The 18,156-nt window shown below is 44.6% G+C and overlaps 2 protein-coding genes across 2 annotated transcripts; both read right to left on the reverse strand.

Moving 5' to 3' along the window:
- Positions 1-121: 121 nt before the first annotated feature.
- Positions 122-8,188, reverse strand: LOC103183049 (transcription factor SPT20 homolog). The gene is made up of 10 exons (XM_042337664.1): positions 8,091-8,188; positions 7,816-7,918; positions 7,307-7,449; positions 6,735-6,899; positions 6,281-6,379; positions 4,798-5,118; positions 3,943-4,155; positions 2,011-2,344; positions 1,646-1,734; positions 122-1,188 (listed from the first exon to the last, which is right to left on the reverse strand). The coding sequence occupies exons 1-10, from the start codon at positions 8,124-8,126 to the stop codon at positions 1,141-1,143; spliced, it is 1,551 nt and encodes a 516-aa protein (XP_042193598.1). The 5' UTR covers positions 8,127-8,188; the 3' UTR covers positions 122-1,140.
- Positions 8,189-8,338: 150 nt separating this feature from the next.
- LOC121849583 lies at positions 8,339-12,408 on the reverse strand. The gene is made up of 6 exons (XM_042337665.1): positions 12,170-12,408; positions 11,807-11,919; positions 11,178-11,328; positions 10,385-10,549; positions 9,623-9,826; positions 8,339-8,457 (listed from the first exon to the last, which is right to left on the reverse strand). Exons 1-6 carry the CDS (start codon positions 12,201-12,203, stop codon positions 8,396-8,398), a joined length of 729 nt encoding a protein of 242 aa, XP_042193599.1. The 5' UTR covers positions 12,204-12,408; the 3' UTR covers positions 8,339-8,395.
- Positions 12,409-18,156: the final 5,748 nt, after the last annotated feature.

Here is an 18,156-nt window from a genome sequence, read left to right on the forward strand (position 1 = left end):
CAGAGACTTGTGTTGTCATTTAATTCAACGGGAATTTTTTTCTACTAAGAGATATGGTTGAGGGGATGGAATTGAGGTGTAAATCCAGAAATAAAATAAACTGCGCAGCTGAAGCCAGATGTGGAAAAATTCACATTCCGTTTACTTTACAATTGATGAAGTGGTTGGTTAGCTTTACCATGAACAAAAGTAAAGTCAAAGAGCAGGGACAATATACGCATAATTTACACACACCCTTATTCACTTAAGTGTCAACTGTAAATAAAATCGGTTACACAAAACAGGACTTGTTTCTTGCAAGTTCCTCCACAATCCAAAAGAGATGAACAATCTCCAACCTGTTTCTGTGATCTCAATAGTTAGACTCGCCTTGTGTTGTCTCATCAGTGACGAGTCTTGCAGTTATTCTGAGCAATCACAGGTGCTCCGAGAGTCACCGAGTTTAAATGTCACAAAATGAAATATAAAAAGTTGGTGTGTGAAAGTGATGTAAGAATAAAAACTATTGTGGCATTTCTCCAGGCGATTAGTTTTTCTACCCCCACCCGCCCGCCCCCGTGATTCAATAAAGCTTGGTTGATCAGCAGCTTAAAGATTCTTGTGTGTTTCAGGCAAGATTGTCAGTACACACAACACACACTCAAACACACAGCACCTTCCTTCTTTTCCTCCGTCCCCCCAACACACACACATACCACCGACCTTTCCACCTCAGCCCTCGCACCCACCCCCACACACACTCCACTTTCACTCTTTCCATTTCCCAATCAAATGCAGGAGGCATTATAAAAACTAGGTTTTCACACACTATATATTATAAACACACACACATTATATACATTAGTTACACAATGTCCTTGATATAATCTATATTATATATAAAGCACAAGAGTACTATGATTGATCTCATTTCCACAAATAAACTTTTAAATCATTTGCTGATCCAAGTGTAAAATCTAGGTCTTGCCCCACTGTTGCCAGTCAGTATAATAATGTTCCAAAAATAAAATGATCTGTGTATAAAAATATAGGGGCTACAGCACCACTTTTCACTGCGGTCCTTGCAGTCAGTGAGATGTAACTCAAGGCTCTCCCTCTGCAGCTTGCAGAGAAGCTGCTATCTGCGTCCATTCTGGCTCTTTAAGCGTGTGGCTGCAGAACATCAAGAAGTCCCAGAGGTAAAGCGATCTGGAGAAACCAACAACACACAGAAATGAAGGAGCAAGTAAACTCACACACATTAGAGCGTAGTGGAGTCATGTAAATCAGGTTAAGGGACGTGCCGGTTCAAAGCCCTGATAATGACATTGTGTTTATTCCCAGTACAGTATGTTTTAGCTGATTCTAGAGTTACATAATAATAATCGTTGCATTTCATATAGCGCCTTATTACATCTTCGAGAAGTCCCAAAGTGCTTCACAGAATATGCTGTAAAGTGAATCGACCGTATATTTTGTGGGCGAATTGCAGCAGCCAATTGCGCACAGCAGCGTCCCACAAACAATCGTGGATTGAGTGACCAAATTATTAGCAGTAGTTTTTTGAAGGAATTATTCAGGAAAGGAGGGGAGAACCCCCCCTTCTCCCCCAAGGAAATATAATAGCAAATGATTCCTTTCTGTGAACTATCCATAATGGATTTACCTGCTGTTCCGTTGGATGGTTTTCGGATCCTGTTGTCTGTGACGATGTGAATCCAGACAAGGTCAGGCACTGCAACTGGCTTCGAGCCCCTGATAATAACAAGGATTTTTCACATAAAACTGTCAGCGAAGCCATTCGACATCTCTAACTAAGGTCAGAGCGATTCTTAAAACAAAGGTTGGCTGAAATAATGTCCTGACCATGAACAGACTGCGACGGAATAAAATGGGATAAGAGAAATGAGGACCTAATTGAAGGAAACCAGCACAGCAGGATAATCCCAGCCAGCAGTGCTAAAACGCCTTGAGACGTCCTGTGTTGCACATCAAATGCAAGAATTATTATCATTACCACAACCCACTGACCTACGGGGATGTGAGGAGGCTGCTCACCAGTGCTGTGGACTGGAACCTGACCCTCAACAGCCGTGACTGGCATTAGCTGCTGTGTCTGGGGAAGAGCAGACAGTCCCGGCTGCTTCAGGAGCTGCTCCGCTCCACCAGGGCACTGGATCTTCATCTTCAACGTTTCCACTCGAGGGCGAAGGTGGGCCAGAGCCTCAGTGTGCGTCAGGGCAGAAGCCTGGACTTGCGGAATCTGTCCCTGGCTAAGGACCAGGTCTTCAGGAGGCCCCGAGTCTAACAGCTGCCCTTGCTCCCTGCACTCCTGCCGTTCCTTCTTCTGCTGGATTTGAAAGGCCTGGAGTAACAGAAATGACGAGCTTTTAAAACACAAACTTATTAAACTGAAAGATAAGCCGCTTCAGGGCAAAGCTGGAGATACTTATTAAGGCCACAAAGGTCACAAGTTTGACTGACACTTGTCAGGGACATAGTACATTGCACTGAGATACCACCATTCAAAAAGGAAATCAATAGCCACTAACAAGAGACTATAATAATCCTTGCATTTGATATAGCGCTGTTCACATCTTCTAAACGTCTCAAAGCGCTTCACAGAATATACTATAAAGTGAATTGACTGTATATTTGTTGGTGAAACGCGGCAGCCAATTGCACACAGCAGTGTCCCACAAACAGTGGTGAACTAAAGCGATATAAAAAAAATTCTTGAGGGATTATTATCAGGTGTGTGGAGTAATGTAACTTGCCCAAGGTTTTGCCCTTCCAGGAATCGAACCCAGATTTCTCGCTTGTGAGATGAGTGCTCTAACCACTGAGCTACAGGACTCCACTACAGGACTAGCGCTACAAATTACAGCACTGGCTCAATCCCAATTTTTAACATGTTAAAGATTTGCATTAAACCGTATATTTTAAGATATTTAGTTAACTGTCAGTGAACCAGACCGCTGGCTATGAAGTATTTGGGATGTATTCCACGTTTCTCTGTGGGTACCTGAAGAATTAGCTGACTGGCTGAGGTACATATACTGGTGCCTCTTCTGTTACTCAGAACTCCCACAGGATTTGACTGATAAAATGAGAAGCAAAGAAAAAAAAAATTCAAATCTATTAAAAAGCTAAAATATTATTTGCAATTTCTCACAACACAGCTCAGTTCAACTGGCAGCGATAATAAAGTCAACCTTTTTTCCACAACGTAAATCAAAATTTTCAAGCTCACTCTAAAGTATTAGAACGCTTCACTCTTTATGTAGCTTCCCACTTGCCTGGCGTTAAAAAAGAGTATGTGTGTTATAAAGACAGCTGTGTGAAGGCAACCTTCTCCACGTCGAGCTGCTAGAACATTTCATTCATTCAGAGTTTGTTCTGTGACAGACCAGCCATTGCTTGTGCCATTGGCAGCTGTGTCAGGCTCATTGTAACCTGAGAGCATGACGCAGTGAGTTGGGGCAGATTCTTAGCAATGAAGGACTATTTTTCGCCCCACAAAAACCAATTCACTTTGCAGTATATTCTGTAAAGCGCTTTGAAACATCTCAAAGACATGATAAGGCGCTGTATCAAATGCAAGGATTATTATTTATTATTGTTTGGTTATGTCTCAATAAGGGTTTTATTCGAGGTCTGACAAAGAAGTTAAAAAGTATAGCGAGACCTGGGTGTGAGTTGTAATTAAGAGACTCAGGCCATTAGAATCTGATCAACAAGCTTCCCCAAAGGCCTAGTAGGTCAAAGGCACCATTAGGCCACTAGCTTTGAAGCTACTGATCTCAACAAGAGCTAAATCCCTGGGGTAGAGCAGAAAAATAAGACTATGTGTGTGTGCATGTCAGATACGTCTAGTATTAGGCTGGGCTGTAATACCTACCAAAACTCAGTACGTCTTATAGTTAAACTGTTAGTTCCACTCTCCCCACAACCCACACTTACCGATAATTCCTGGTTCAGAGAAATGGGTACGAGCTGGGCTGGCACTTCCTGAATAGTGACTTGTCCAGGGTCCAGAAAGGGGCTATACTGTCCGCTGACATTCCCGCAGTTGTTTGCCGAGTTAGTGGGAATATTGCACAATAAAGCAGCCTGGGGCTGAGGCCTGATGGTCCCAGCCACACTGCAGGGCAGGTCTAACGTTTGAACAAGGATCTAAAATGTTGAAAGAACAAAACATTAGTTTAATAAGAGCTAAACTGGAGCACAGCGGAAGCAAACTGGGGCTGAGAAAATCCAAAATGTATTTTGCCATTTCCTTTGCTAAGGATTCATTCTGAGGTACACTTTTAGGTACAGTACAGCTGCCTGGACTATTTAAGAAACAAATCTGGGGCTATTTCAACAGTGAGGGGATGGCTATCATGGCTAAGTCTGACTTCATATGCACTGCTTACAGCAGTTACCCAATAGCGCAGTGTCGCATGAGCTTAGTCTTAAGACTGTTTATAATCTGCACTGACTTGTCAGAAATGCCGACCTTCAGATGAGAAGTTAAATCAAGGTCCCGTCTGCCTGTTCAGGTGGAAGTCAAAAGGCCTTGGAAATTATTTCAAAAAAGAGGTGTTTCTCCCGGTGTTCTGGCCAACAATCCTCCAGATAAGTTAGTCATTCACTTCATGGCTCTTTGTGGGAGCAAATTAGCAGTTTCATCTGCCGACAAATTCACGTCTCGAAACACACAGCAATTAATAGCCTACAGAGCACTTTTGAGATGTCTGAATATTACTGAATAATAGGTGGCTGGATCGAATGCAAATTCTTATAATAAAACCCAACTGTAAAACCCAAAGTGACCTGAATATCACTCTGTTGGAGGATATCCTGGATGAGCCCAATGGTGGTTGGCACAGTGGACAGGAGCTGGGAATGGCTGGCATTCTGCATTATCCATCCCATCACCGGACCCTCTTTGGACACACTTTGCTGCTGTAGTGCCTGTGGTTTGGATGACAGTCCCATCAATTGCTGTGGGACTATCACGCCGTTTGCTGGACACACAGAAGAAGGCTCTTGGAGGCTGGTAACTTGAGGTGAACCCATTGCCTGGAGGTGCTGAGCGGTTTGCTGGGTTGCGACACTTCGTTGTGGAGACACTGGTGAGAAATCTGAAACGTTCTGCATCATAAAAATAAAATGAAAAGGATTCATTAGGAAACAAACCTAGTCCCTGTTTACCTGTTCAGGTAGACTTTATAGTTCCCAATTGAACTATTCGAAAAAGGAAGAGAGTTTCTCATTGTGTAATGACCAGTAATCCACCCAGATAATAATAGTAACAGATGACTGTTTGTAGGACATAGCTGTGCACAAATTTGCTGCCAGGTTTGCCTACAAACACATAGTCACTACATCTTACAGTACAACTCCGTGACCTGCTTTGAGATGCTTCGACATAGGTGCTACTTCAATTAGCTTTACGTGCCTGAGAATGTGATTTAAAAAGTATTAAGAGAATATCCGGCTCTGAAGATAGAATTCAAGCCAGAGAGAGCAGGTTTTAGAATATAAATGCTCAGCCCGCACGTGTGCTCAGTGCCACTCGTTCTACATGAGCAACCCTTGACCTGAACCAAACCAGGGCATTAACGAGTGAAGGAGAACTGAATGCCACGTCCACCCAGTGTTGAGAGTCAAACGCTGAGTGAGCTGTGTAGATATGGTGCCATCTAATGGCAGACACCAGATATTGACACAAAACGTACAAGGCACCCAACCCTGTTACAACACAACCAAAAGAGGGAGAGCAGCTGGGAAAACTCAGGAGGTCAGGTAGCATCGATCGAGGAAAGGAAAGTGAGTCAACGTTTCGGGTCCACGACCCTTTCCTTCATAGATGCTGCCTGACCGGCTGAGTTTTCCCAGCTGCTCTCTGTGTTTTGTTTCAGATTCCAGCAGCTGCAGTATTTTGTGTTCTGTTACAACACTGGTTGTTATCGCAAACTGAACACGCGCCGTACATTTCTGTACGTCGGAAGAGGTAGAGTAGCAGTCAACGGTAAATTGACAACCCATAAATTGGCCATTGTTTTACTACAGAAAGTTGGCTGGACAGCGCTAGAGACCAAGTGTACTCGAAACACTAGACAATAGCACTATAAACTATAAGCTTTGGTGAATGAGTTAGCACCAATTTAGAATTGAGGGTTGAATGATCTCCTCGGCTGTACAGCGCCTTGGGACGTCCTCCCGACGTGAAAGGCGCTCTATAAATGGAATCTTGTTGTTGTTGTTGTAGGCTGTCATTTCTATGCATCTATGGGAAGGTTACACTCAGTACCTGGGGCTTGTAGCCATGTTGTTGCTGCTGTTGTTGCTGCAGAATCTGAACTTGTTTTTTCAACACCTCAATTTGTTGCTGTTGCACCTGGATCTGAACCTGGTTTGGAGAAGAAGTACATTAGCTATCAAGAGTGGGACTGTCCTGCATAGCCTCAACATATTAAAGGCAAAGTATTGTGGAGTCCTGGAGCATAGTGGTTAGCCCACTCACCTCACAAGTGAGAGGTTTAATTGCCAGACGGGGCAAAACCCTAGGCAAGTTTCTTACTTCACACGTCTCTGTTTACCTAGCAGTAAGTAGGAACGGTTGGCGGATCGCTTTCTGGGGGTTATAATCCCTCCAAAAAAACATGGTCACTCAATCCACAACTGCTGTGTACAACTGGCTGCCATATTATGCGCACAAAATACAGTCAATAATTATTATTATTATTAATAAAGAGAGAACTTACGGTGGCTGGCAAAGAGGACAGCTGAACACTTGGGACAGACATTGTGATGCTTTCTGAGGCTGCTGCAGCTACACTGGCAGAACCTCGAGTAGAGCTTGGGGCATTTGTTGGGTTCCTGGTGCCCAGTCGCTCAACACCAACCTTTTTCTGAGTCCTCGCCTTCCCCTGGAAACCAAAGGAAAATCAAATAAAGAAGCTCATATGAGTCATGTGGAGAGGCCACTGCAGACTTTTTCACAAAGAACAAAAAAAAGAGAATACTCATGGAAGATTTGAAGTATTAAAGATCCTAAAAGGAATAGGTAAAGTCTAATAACCCCCCCAAAATTAATAATCCTTGCTTTTGATATAGCGCCTTATCATGCCTTCGAGACGTCTCAAAGCACTTCACAGAACATATTGTAAAGTGAATTGACCGTATATTTTGTGGGTGAAGTTGCGCACAGCAGTGTCCCACACACGGTCATGGATTGACTGATCACGTTCTTCTTTATTTGTTTATTTTTAAAGAACGTGTTAAAGCCCCCAAACTTGGAGAGCACAAAAAGCAACATCGTTGGGGTTTTGTCTACCTTCCACCACCTTTTGAGCCCGTGGGGAGGAGGCTCTCTCTCGCCTCCGGTTCTTTTCATCTGCTCGCTGACCCGGCCAATGGTGCTATGGCTGCAGCCTGTGACCCAGCTGATGAACTTGTAGCAGTTTGATCTCAAGCCACCTGGAGCAGTGTGAGAAAGACAGCGTTCAGACTGCAAGCATTTACCTCGCAGGTTACACCGAGGATCCGTTCCACAACCGGAGGCAACCACAGCAGCGGGTGGAAGCACTCTTGCAAACCGGTTTTCTGGAGTTCTTAAATTGCCTTCCACAAACTTAAATCTGAAGAGAAAAGCCTTAGGGATAAGATTAGCCTGAAGTTTGGGCTTCTGGTTTCTTCCCGCCACCCCTACCCCACCACCCCACATGGTTTCCGCGTGTGTCAGACACCCGGCTGACCAAAGCTAAAAAATACAAGTGCAGTGCAGTAAATGCAGTGCAGGATTTACACAAGTGCTGAGAGATGGCTGCACTGGTAGACACTCACCTGAAGGAGTAAGCATTTCAGCCAGCGTCCTGCGGGCTTCAGCCTGTCCCTTAGAAGCACGTTCCCTCCAGAGGTCAAGCAAGCGAGCGTGAGTGCGTGCCATCTGGAAAACAAGTCAGGGTTCTTCAAACACTGCTGCTCTGCTGTATCTCACCCCGTTCCACCCACAGATCCACCTTTTCAAACTGCACCTCCCGTTTACAACACAACAAATGACACTTGCCTAGCGCCCTTCACGTCGGAAAGACGTCCCATTGACCCCTGCGGCTACTTACCAAAACGCAGTTATCCACACAGCACTTCTCGGTCATAAGTTCTGCAATTGGCTTCAGGAGCCCCAGAGCTCCTTTCCTTTGCTCCTCTCCACTCGCACCCCCTTCTGTAGAGAATTCAGCAAAGGTGGGTGAGATTTAAAGCACTGCGGTGGAAAGGCTTCCCTTAAAGTTTTATCTTTGTGTCCGGTCCGTTACCTCGGGATCTGTTTTGAGCTTCTTATGCAGGAAGTTGTTGGAATACCCGAGGATCCGTTGCGTGGCTCTCTCGCACAGCTTCAGCTCGCTTCGCAACGTGCTGCGGTTCCTCAGGACGAATTCTTCGAACGCCTTTGATTTGCGTTGACCGTTTCCCAGGCCGATGGACCTTCTGAAAAAAACAAGAGCATCAAATCGACAGCAAATGTCTGCTAACTTACACATCTATTTCTTTGAAGAATACATCGAAAGTTGTCTGTTGTTATTTACTTTCCTTGGGGTTCATTAAAAAAAAACAATTCCGTCACTCGATCTACGTCTGTTTGTGGAATGCTGCTGTGTGCAATTGGCTGTTGCGTTTGGCCCACAACATATACAGTCACTACACTTTACAATATATTCTGTGAAGCGCTTTGAGACGTCTCAACTACATGAAACATCTCAGACATTTCGAATACTGAGAGCAAGGGACCCGGCAGCTTCTTAATAAGTCAATAGTGAGCGGAGATACTAACCAACAGACAAATTCAAGCAAAAAAAAATCCTGAATCGTATAAATGGGGGGGAAACAATCTTTAAAACAAATACATTTTATACAAATTATCCAACTTTTAACATAAACTGGATTTCTTACTTTCTTGATTTTCCCACTTGCACTTGGCTTTCACTGTAACATTTCAATGAACTAAGTTGCTTTGCTTCTTTCAGCAGCTGCAGAAGACTGAGAGCTCGATGGCGACACTGGCTCAGATCTTCCCCTGAAATCAAGGCCAGGGTGAGGTGTTAGAACCAACGGCTTAGGTGATAAATAACCAGGGGTAGTGGTGCCTGGGGTCAGAGAAGCTGCTGAAATACTAAACTGAGTGACTCTGCGTGCTGTGGAGAGGATTCTCTGACGTTCATGTCAACGTCATTCTAGAGATACTAGAGCGTTTGAGCTTACAAACGCTCACACAAATTGTGCAGATGACCTTTCATATTGCCCACAAAGTCACACTGTCACTCCGCTTTACAGCATATCCTGTTAATCGTCCTCCTGACGTGAAAGGCGCTGTACATAGAAACAGGAGTAGGCCATTCAGCCCCTCGAGCCAGTTTTGCCATCCTATAAGATCATGGCTGAGCTGTACCTCAAGTCCAATTATCCGGCCTTGCCCTGTGTCACTTAATAACCTGACCTAGCAAGTATCTATCTACCGCAGTCTTGAAGATGTGAATGGATCCAGGATCCACAGCCTTTTGGGGGAGAGAGAGTTCTAGATATACCAAATGTAAGGATGATTATGTTTATAATAAAGGCACGTTACTTCAAAAGTCAAAATGCCCAGTCCCCTCACCGGGCCTCCTGATGTAGTTCTGCAGACACTGACACGGCTTCTTCACAAACAAAGGGCAGCACAGCTTCTCCGCATCTTGGTCACCCAGTAGGTGTGTCACGGCCGCTGTAAATTCCCGCAGCTCCTCCTCGTGCTTCTTGCGTGCGCTGGCTTCGACGTTTGTGCAAGGGGTGTGAGGGCGACGAGGTCTGTCAAACGCTAGACCTGAAGCAAGCAAAAGTCTTACACGGCTTCTCGTGGATTGGTCACAGTGAATTACAGGGAAAAAAAAGCACCCGTTAACAAGAACCGAACAGGTTGAGCACATAAAAATCCGTAAGAGTATCCTTGCTTAGCTTCATCATACTTTACTGGACTTCCATGTTAAAGTAAACCAATTTACTTAAAACTTCCTTGAAGAAAAGTAAAGGGATGCTGGTAGCAAATCTACAATTTGCTGTATCAAGTGCATCTGGCTCCACTTCCTGTCTGGCACAAACCACCTCCTCCATACAAACGCAGAAAACCCCCCAGGGGCTGAAGGAAAGAGTCAGGCTACGGCTCAATCTGAAACAGGTTGCGGAAAACCCATCTCCTTGCTTCAGAGTATCCAAACCAAGCTGAGAATTCCATGCAGCTCACCTCCACATGGAGATCACAGAGACAGATTGTTGGCGTGGACTGCGCACTCTCTCCCTGGCTGGAGGGACGCATGCTGCTTACCTAATTCCGGGAAAGTATTCGGCGCAGATTGGCAAGGGCTTGAGGGGCTGTTGAACTTACCACATGCATTACATAGCGTTAGCACTCGTCCAGTCTTTGGGTCGTTCTTGCGGCGTGGTGACGGGCTATAGTTTGATGTCTTCAATCGATTGCCCCGCCGTCTAGGATCCGTAATGTAAGGGGATTTGCAGATATCGCAGCAAAACCTGGCTTCCTTTCTTCCCTCTAGAAGAAAAGTTTACAAATTCAGTCTGGCTTTAAAATTCCGTGCTTTGGATTTTCAGTTGCAAAGTAATTGTTCCGGGCTGCCCGGTGGGTAAAGGCACTTCAGCACTTGGCTAGAAACACCTACGTTTAGCAGGTTTCAATTTCTAGTCTTTGCTCCATGTCCCCCACCCGGCCCTCCCCACCATCAGTGGTCGGGCCTTCAGCCTTTCTGCCCCCATACTTCAGAACTCCATCCCAGTCCCTTCGCCTCGCCTCCTCCCTTTCCCATTCAAGGCCTGTCTCAAGACCCTCCTCTCGATCGTGTCTTCGGTCACCCTCCTACCCCGACCCTCCCTGCTCTCGAACCCCTCTTGATCTCAACCCCCATCTCAGGTCCATCCTTGACTGTCCAGTCTTGGGTTGTCCTCCCGACGTGAAAGGCTCTGTGTAAATATAATTTGTTATTGTTGTTCAATTAACTGATTTCAGCCAGGCTGGCAAAAATTACAACTGGTCTGGGATGCTGAAGCCACTTGTAATATTGAGATCAGCTGAGATCAGGGAACTTAGTACAGACCAAGACTCAAACCTGTGACCCTGAAAGATTATCTGGCAACAATCCCCCAATTGGTGTTCAATGCCTTGCCTGATTTGGCTTTGGATGGACTGCACTTCCACTTGCTCTTTTTTCTCCTGACTGGAGCTTCTTCCACTTCGGGTGAAAAGGACCGTTTTTTCCGCACTCTTCCACTCCTTCTTCGTTCAACCACATTACTGGACTCCTGATGAACCACCTCCTGTAAGCAAATGGATGAAGATATAACCAGGGTTTTAAACAACGGGTGGTAAGGTATTGAAACCCAATTGCTACACGTGGCTCTGAATTGATGCGAGGTTCATATATCATTCAGTCATCTCTCCTTGACTATCTGTTTTCCATTCTTTTTACATTTTCAACTGCTAATATCGACAATATCGTCTCGCACTCTGTTAGGTTATGTCAGCCAAGCTAAACTCGCCCTCGCCGCCACTGTCTTAAGGAGTAGAAAAAATCAAGACAGAATTTCTGCTCCTGATTACTATCCAGTGACTGAAAAGTGCAAGTGTGAGGACATATAGTGAGGAAACAGGATCGAGTCAAACAGCCTTCCAACATGAACAGTGGTCAATATGAGTGATTTCAGTGGAATGATAAAGGAATTTAAGGCAGATTCCGCAGACTAAGGGAGAAATTCGTGGGGGAAATAGTTTTACCCAAGTACAATAAAAACTCACCACAGACACGTCGGTTAAATTCAGATTGAGTGATTCATTCGCTTTGCTCTGTTGTTGCCCAGGTCCGTCGACCACTGACACGAGTTTAATCTCCCTGCGGATCTGATCTGCATCTGCAGTAAATGTCAAGAAATGCAAAACAAGCTAAAATGTGCTGAAAGGGCACTAAGTGCCAAAGACACATGTACCCCCTTCTACTTGGGAGCATCTTGGGACATCCTCCCGACGTGAAAAGGTGCTACATAAATGCAATTTGTTGTTTGTTGTTGCTGCTGCTGTTGAATTCTGAGAAACAAATCAAATCAAATGAACGCTTGTTACTTTCCAGACACAGCCCATCTCAACACGAAATGATTAATTTACCGGGTTCTTCATCACTTAGCCGCTGCAGGACCATTCAGTTCTTCCACTTTCAAATGCATAACATTTCGGCTCTGCATTTCCCTTTCTGCATCTCTCTCGATTTCTCTCTCTCTCTCTCTCTCTCCCGCTGTTTCTCTCCATTGCTCTTCCTCTCGCTGTTTTATCTATTTCTCATTACTCTCAAAATGAGTCACTTCAATCCCACGACTGTTGGACGGGGACGCCGCTGCGCGCAACTGGCTGCCGCGTTCCGCCCGCAAAAATAAACAGTCAGTTCGCTCGACAGTACATCCTGCGAAGCGCTTTGAGACGTCTCGAAAAGACGCCGTATCAAGTGCAAGCTTTATTGCTGCCCCTCTCTTTTCTTTCTCTCTCTCTCTCTCTCTCTCGCCGTCTCTCCATTTCTCTCTGCGTTCCTCTTTCTCGCTCTATTTCTCTTTATTTATTCAGTTATTTATTTACTCACTCACTCATTCATTCATTCACTCTCAGGCTGTTGAACAGATGGGGTGTGTGTGTATATGTGTGTGTGTGTGTGTGTCTGGAACTACAATTCCCACAGTGCCCCGCGCGGGCCCCGCCCGGGGGGGAGAGGACAAGATGGCGTCGTGTGTCTCTCTCTCTATCCCTCCCTCAGCCCTGAGGGCCTCACACACACACACACACCGACCGCCGCCGCCGCCATCCTCCAGCCGCCGCCGCCGCCGACTCACCGCGGCTAAAGACTTCCATTCCGAGAGCAAGGTCAGGCCAGCTGCCCGAGCCGCAGACATTATTGTTAACGGCGAATGGATGACAAACGAACTCCTCCTCTTCCTCCGCCTCCTCCTCCGCGCCGTCGCCTCACCCTCTCCCCCCCCCGCCCCGCCCCCCGGCGGGTGACTGACGTGCGCTGGCCCCGCCCCCCTCTCGCCCGCTCTCTCTCTCGCTGAGCGAGACCACTGTGACGCCGGGGGATAGGGGAGGACGGTACCTCCCTTTTACAACTTGTGTTCAAAAAAAACCGTTCACCGTTAAAAGTTATCAAGACACTGGTCAGAAGAGCTCAAGAGGGGGTCATTCGCGTGGCTGCTGCACATTTTGCAGTTAAAGGCAACGGAAATAACGCTCGAGTGTTTTGTTCTGTTTCCCCCCCTCCCCACCACCACGCACACGCGCACTGGGTTCTGGTACCTTGGACCGGACCAAGTGACGTTGACAGGCAGGCAGGCAGGCAGGGGGCGTCTTGCGCAGGCGCACCGTGAAACCGTGCCAATTTGAGGCGGGCCGCCGCCATCTTTGATAAAGGCACGAGTGGGGGTCAGGGGCTGGAATGCTAAATGTTTAGAGCAGTGATTAAACACAGCAATAGTAAATGTGATATAATATTATTTGCATTTGAGGGAGCGCCTCGTCCCATGGGCGCGACGTCTCAAAGCGCTTCACGGAGTGAATTAACTCTGCAAAGTGAATGGACTGATTTTTTTGGGGGTTGAAATAATAATTTTCATTAACACCACTACTACTACTACTACTACTACTAATAATAATGATGATAAACGATGGCCACTTTGGTGGGCTTCCGTAGAGCGCCCGCTTGTGAAATGGGCGTCAACCCAAAACAATAATAAATTGGTCATTTTCAACCCACGACTGTTTGTGGGACATTGCTGTGCGCAATTGGCTGCCGCGTTCGCCCACAAATATACAGTCAATTCACTTTACAGTGTGTTCTGTGAAGCGCTTTGGGACGTCCTCCCGACGTGAAAAGCGCTATATCAAATGCGAGGATTATTATTATTATTATGACTCCTTCCCGGAGAGGAGGAGTCGAGGGCAAAAGATGGAGAAGAGAAACCGTTTTCGGATGCGAATTGATGGCCATTGACTACGGTGTAACTGACCCACGCTGCTCGGCAAAAAAGATTGTCTTATCTTGGATCTTAACTTTAACCAACGCGTGGGCTGACGGCCACACAACGCAACCCCGGCAGATCTATTCAATCAGATGTGCAAAGGCAGGCGTATCGCACTATTACAAGTTGCACCCAAGTGAACATCACGTAATTGACATGACAGGAACCAGGAAGCAATGACACCACTGGGCACGTAATTAGTTCTCGGCGGTGATGCTTAACCCTCCTTCGTGCCCCTGCCCCGTCCACTCACATTACATTGGAATCTCCCGAGGACACTAAATTGATTTCCCGACTGCCAAAACTCAGAGCTATCATTAAGTGGAACATTTTGTAAGTGAATGGAATAACTCACCAGCGTTCTTTTGTGGCCTGAGGAGCCAATAATGTTTTCCCAGATGTAGCAAATAATAGCCAGGAACACAGGGGCTCGGTAGAGGCTCCAAGATTACAAATGCATTCTGCAAACCATTCCTCTTACAGACACCAAAACCTAAAATAATTGCTCCTGCAATACTTCAATCAATTTAAGTGTGTTATCACTTCAGTCACTTGCCCCAGCCTGTGTGCAATCTTGGCACTTTAGTTCTACCGCCTCAGTTTACTTAGCAGTAACTAGAAACCCGGTTGTTAGTCGATTACTCACTCACTCATTAACTGCTTTTGCGGGGGTAATAATTCCTTCAAAAAAATAATAATAATAAATTGGTCACTTCAATCTACGACTGTTTGTGGGACACTGCAGTGTGGAATTGGCTATCGCATTTCTCCCACAAATATACAGTCAATTCACTTTACAGTATATTCCATGAAGCGCTTTGAGACGTCTAGAAGATAAATGCAAGGATTATTATTATTATCCTTTCTTGGCCTTCAATCAAATCAATTTTCTCTATCTTGCTTGCCTGTCCATCTCATCCCCATTGCAGCTAAAATGTTTATTCGGCCCATCTTCAACTCCAGACTTGTTTCTCTAATGGTCTTCGCTCTAGCCTTCCTGGCCAAAGTTTTTAGCCACCTTGCCCCACTTGGGAACTTTCTCCCTCTGCCTCACATCCTCCCTCTCTACTTTCATAACCTTTCTAAGGAATTACTTCTGCACCTTTAGTCATCACATTTCTACCCTTTTCACCTCCCACCTTGCTTAAGTTTCCACTCCCATCTCTTTAAAGCACTTCCAATTGTTAACTATAATGAAACACAAAATATCAGTATAAGACACACATCTACATGGTTGAAGATTGTGGTTAGTGTAACTGTATCTGTAACTGTAATTACTGGAAGAGTGAGGAGAATGGAAAGGAAATGATTCAAATAAAAATGTGAAGAAATCTAAATTAGTGGGGATGGGCTGGCTTGCAGAAAGACCAATGTCATGGATTAATTAGTGGAGGGAATCAGAGATTGTCTTAAATCTTGATGTCAACCATATTTTCTTGGAGAGGTGTTAAGTGGACGTCAGGAGAATTGAATGATCGAGATAGAAAATGCGGTAAACAAAAAGCAAATACTTCACTTTTATCAAGAGAAATAATCTAAATGGGGATCAGAAATAAATTGAGCTGAACATGCTAACTTTGATTGATCTGTATCACAGCGGCTAGGAAGTCACTTTATCATTTTTATATCAACATATTAAATAAATAAACAGCTCAAGTCATCAATAACATAACGTCTTAAGATCATGTGTTCTATTGCGATGCTATTTTGACTGAGCTTCATTGCTGCAACTGCAATGTTAATCACAGTTCTTAATGTAAGGTAGACGTCTTCTACTATATAATGCCCTATGAAAGATATAACACAGCTTTGTAGAAGTATATAAGGATGTACTGCTCCACAGTTAGTGACATAAAATGTGCACTAATTGGTGCTTCTTGCCGAGGACACAATAACTATTTGAAAATGAATGATTGTGACCTTTCCTTCTTTCAGTGATGTTGCGTGTGACCCGGAGCCCAAGCTATAATTTCACCATAAAATTAAAACTAAATATAAATTTCAATCGATGGTTCCTTCAAGTGTTGCATGAGCAAGAGAGACAGAGTGAGAGAGAGGTCAAAACAATCAGACCTCAATTCCATTGCAGTGACTTCAATCACAAGCTCTCCCAGTTGCTGCCTCATGTGAAAGGCGCAATATCAATACAAGTTGTTGCTGTTCACCTATGTGAGATACGATAAGGTGTTTCACTGCAATTGCTGTCATTCCAAACAAAGAATAGTTTTGTCAGTTGCTTGTTCATGAATCGGCCTTCTTTGAAGAGCACAGACAAACTTCGGAGGAGAGAGAGAGGCTGACTTCGAAGGGAGGAAGGAGTCACTCGCCATCGATTCTGCATGAAACCCAAAGAAATTGAGATTATGATATTCAAAGCTATTCCATAGCTTCCATAGCTTGTGACTTAATCATTTGAGGATTCAGAAGTATTTGTGGGCCAGACTCAAACCCCAGAAGATTACTATGTGTGACTATTGTAAGAGTACCAGCAATCATGTCTCATCCTATATAATATATGGTTGTAGAGATGTGGACCTTCTGCAACACACACCATTGAGGTTGTCTCATGAGTAATAGTCTCATTGGCAAGGAATCAAAGGGAGCCCCATGAACCACACCTCAGTCAACGGAAAAAAACAGGAGAGCAAGAGCGGAATAAATTGGAGGAGGAAAATTAGCGAGAAAAATAACCTACAGTCATAATTCCAGGATGATCCTTTTTCCTCCTACTCCAAATCCTCAATACTCTCTTCAAGCTATAAAGCTGAAATCTTCACCCATCTCTAAAGTGGTCAACATAGTTAGCTCTTTTGAAGTGGTTAGCTCTTTTGAAATAGCGAAACTCCTTTAAGATAGAATATAGTGCTGCACTGTAAAATATACAGCCTGGCTCAGTTGGGAGTATTCTCGGAGTTTTTCCCAGTGTCCTGGCCATCAATCCTCTAGATATCCACATGCCTCTGTTTATCTAGCAGTGATTATTATTGTGACAGGGAAATAGTTGCTTCTGAGATCTGTTTCAGCTCCTCATACCTCTAATAAGGTGCAGTTAATACTGTATGACATTTGAATATTTTCCTGTCTCCTGGAACTCCTGGTCAGTTTGTTTTGCAAAAGGAAATTCAGCCAAGAATCGAAGTAAGCAGACTTTGNTTTTTTCAAAAACTTTCATTATTCGCGTGAAGTTGCTGGAGGCACAGATGTTCCCTTGCAAACATATTCAGGGGTTTTCATACAATAAGGTCTTCCTCTCAGTGGATTAAGTGGTGGAGCCAACACTCAGAATGAAAAGAAGACATACACAGCTGCAAGGCCAGATTAAATCATCAGCATGTGCCGAGTTAAGTAAAGTTCTGTAGCTGAGTGGGACACAGCTGTGCACAATTGGCTACCACGTTTCGCCCACTGATATACAGTCAATTAACTTTACAATATATTCTGTGAAGCGCTTTGAGACGTCTGTTTCGCCTGTTCAGGTGGACATTAAAGATTTCCTGACCATATTCGAAAAGAGTAAGAGTTTCTCCCGGTGTCCTAACCAACAAAATATTCCAAATGACCTGATGGTTTGCCTCGAATGCAGGATAATTGGAGCAGAGAAGTACACAAACATGCTATGTCGCAAGTTTTTCTGAAAATGAAATACATAAAACAAGAAAAAGCATATCCCACAGTATTTTAACTGAGCTAGCTGACAATTAAAGCACAGCAACAATAACTCTGGATGTGCGTGTTTTCAGTAAGTGAACCACCTCCAAGAAAAACTGACTTTTTACAGAGGAACAAGCACCAGCTTTCAAAGGTCATGGAGCACATATCTTCCAACAATCACTTATCTGTTTCAATGAAATAATCATGCTGCAGGACAGCTCCACAGACCTCTGGGCCTCGACTCAAGTGGTGGAAAAACAACCTTTAAAGACTTCTGAAATGAAACACAAGAGCATTTGATTTACAGATGATTATTACATCTGTCATGAAATGTTGCATAACTACCCCCTCAATTACTGTCAGACATGATGAATGCAGTGTAATAAGAAGTAGTCTTTCGTCATTTCGGGGAGAGGGATGTTTCTATTTCTAAGTAAATGA

The sequence above is a fragment of the Callorhinchus milii genome, unplaced genomic scaffold, assembly GCF_018977255.1.
Source record: "Callorhinchus milii isolate IMCB2004 unplaced genomic scaffold, IMCB_Cmil_1.0 Scaffold8, whole genome shotgun sequence".
NCBI lineage: Eukaryota > Metazoa > Chordata > Chondrichthyes > Chimaeriformes > Callorhinchidae > Callorhinchus > Callorhinchus milii.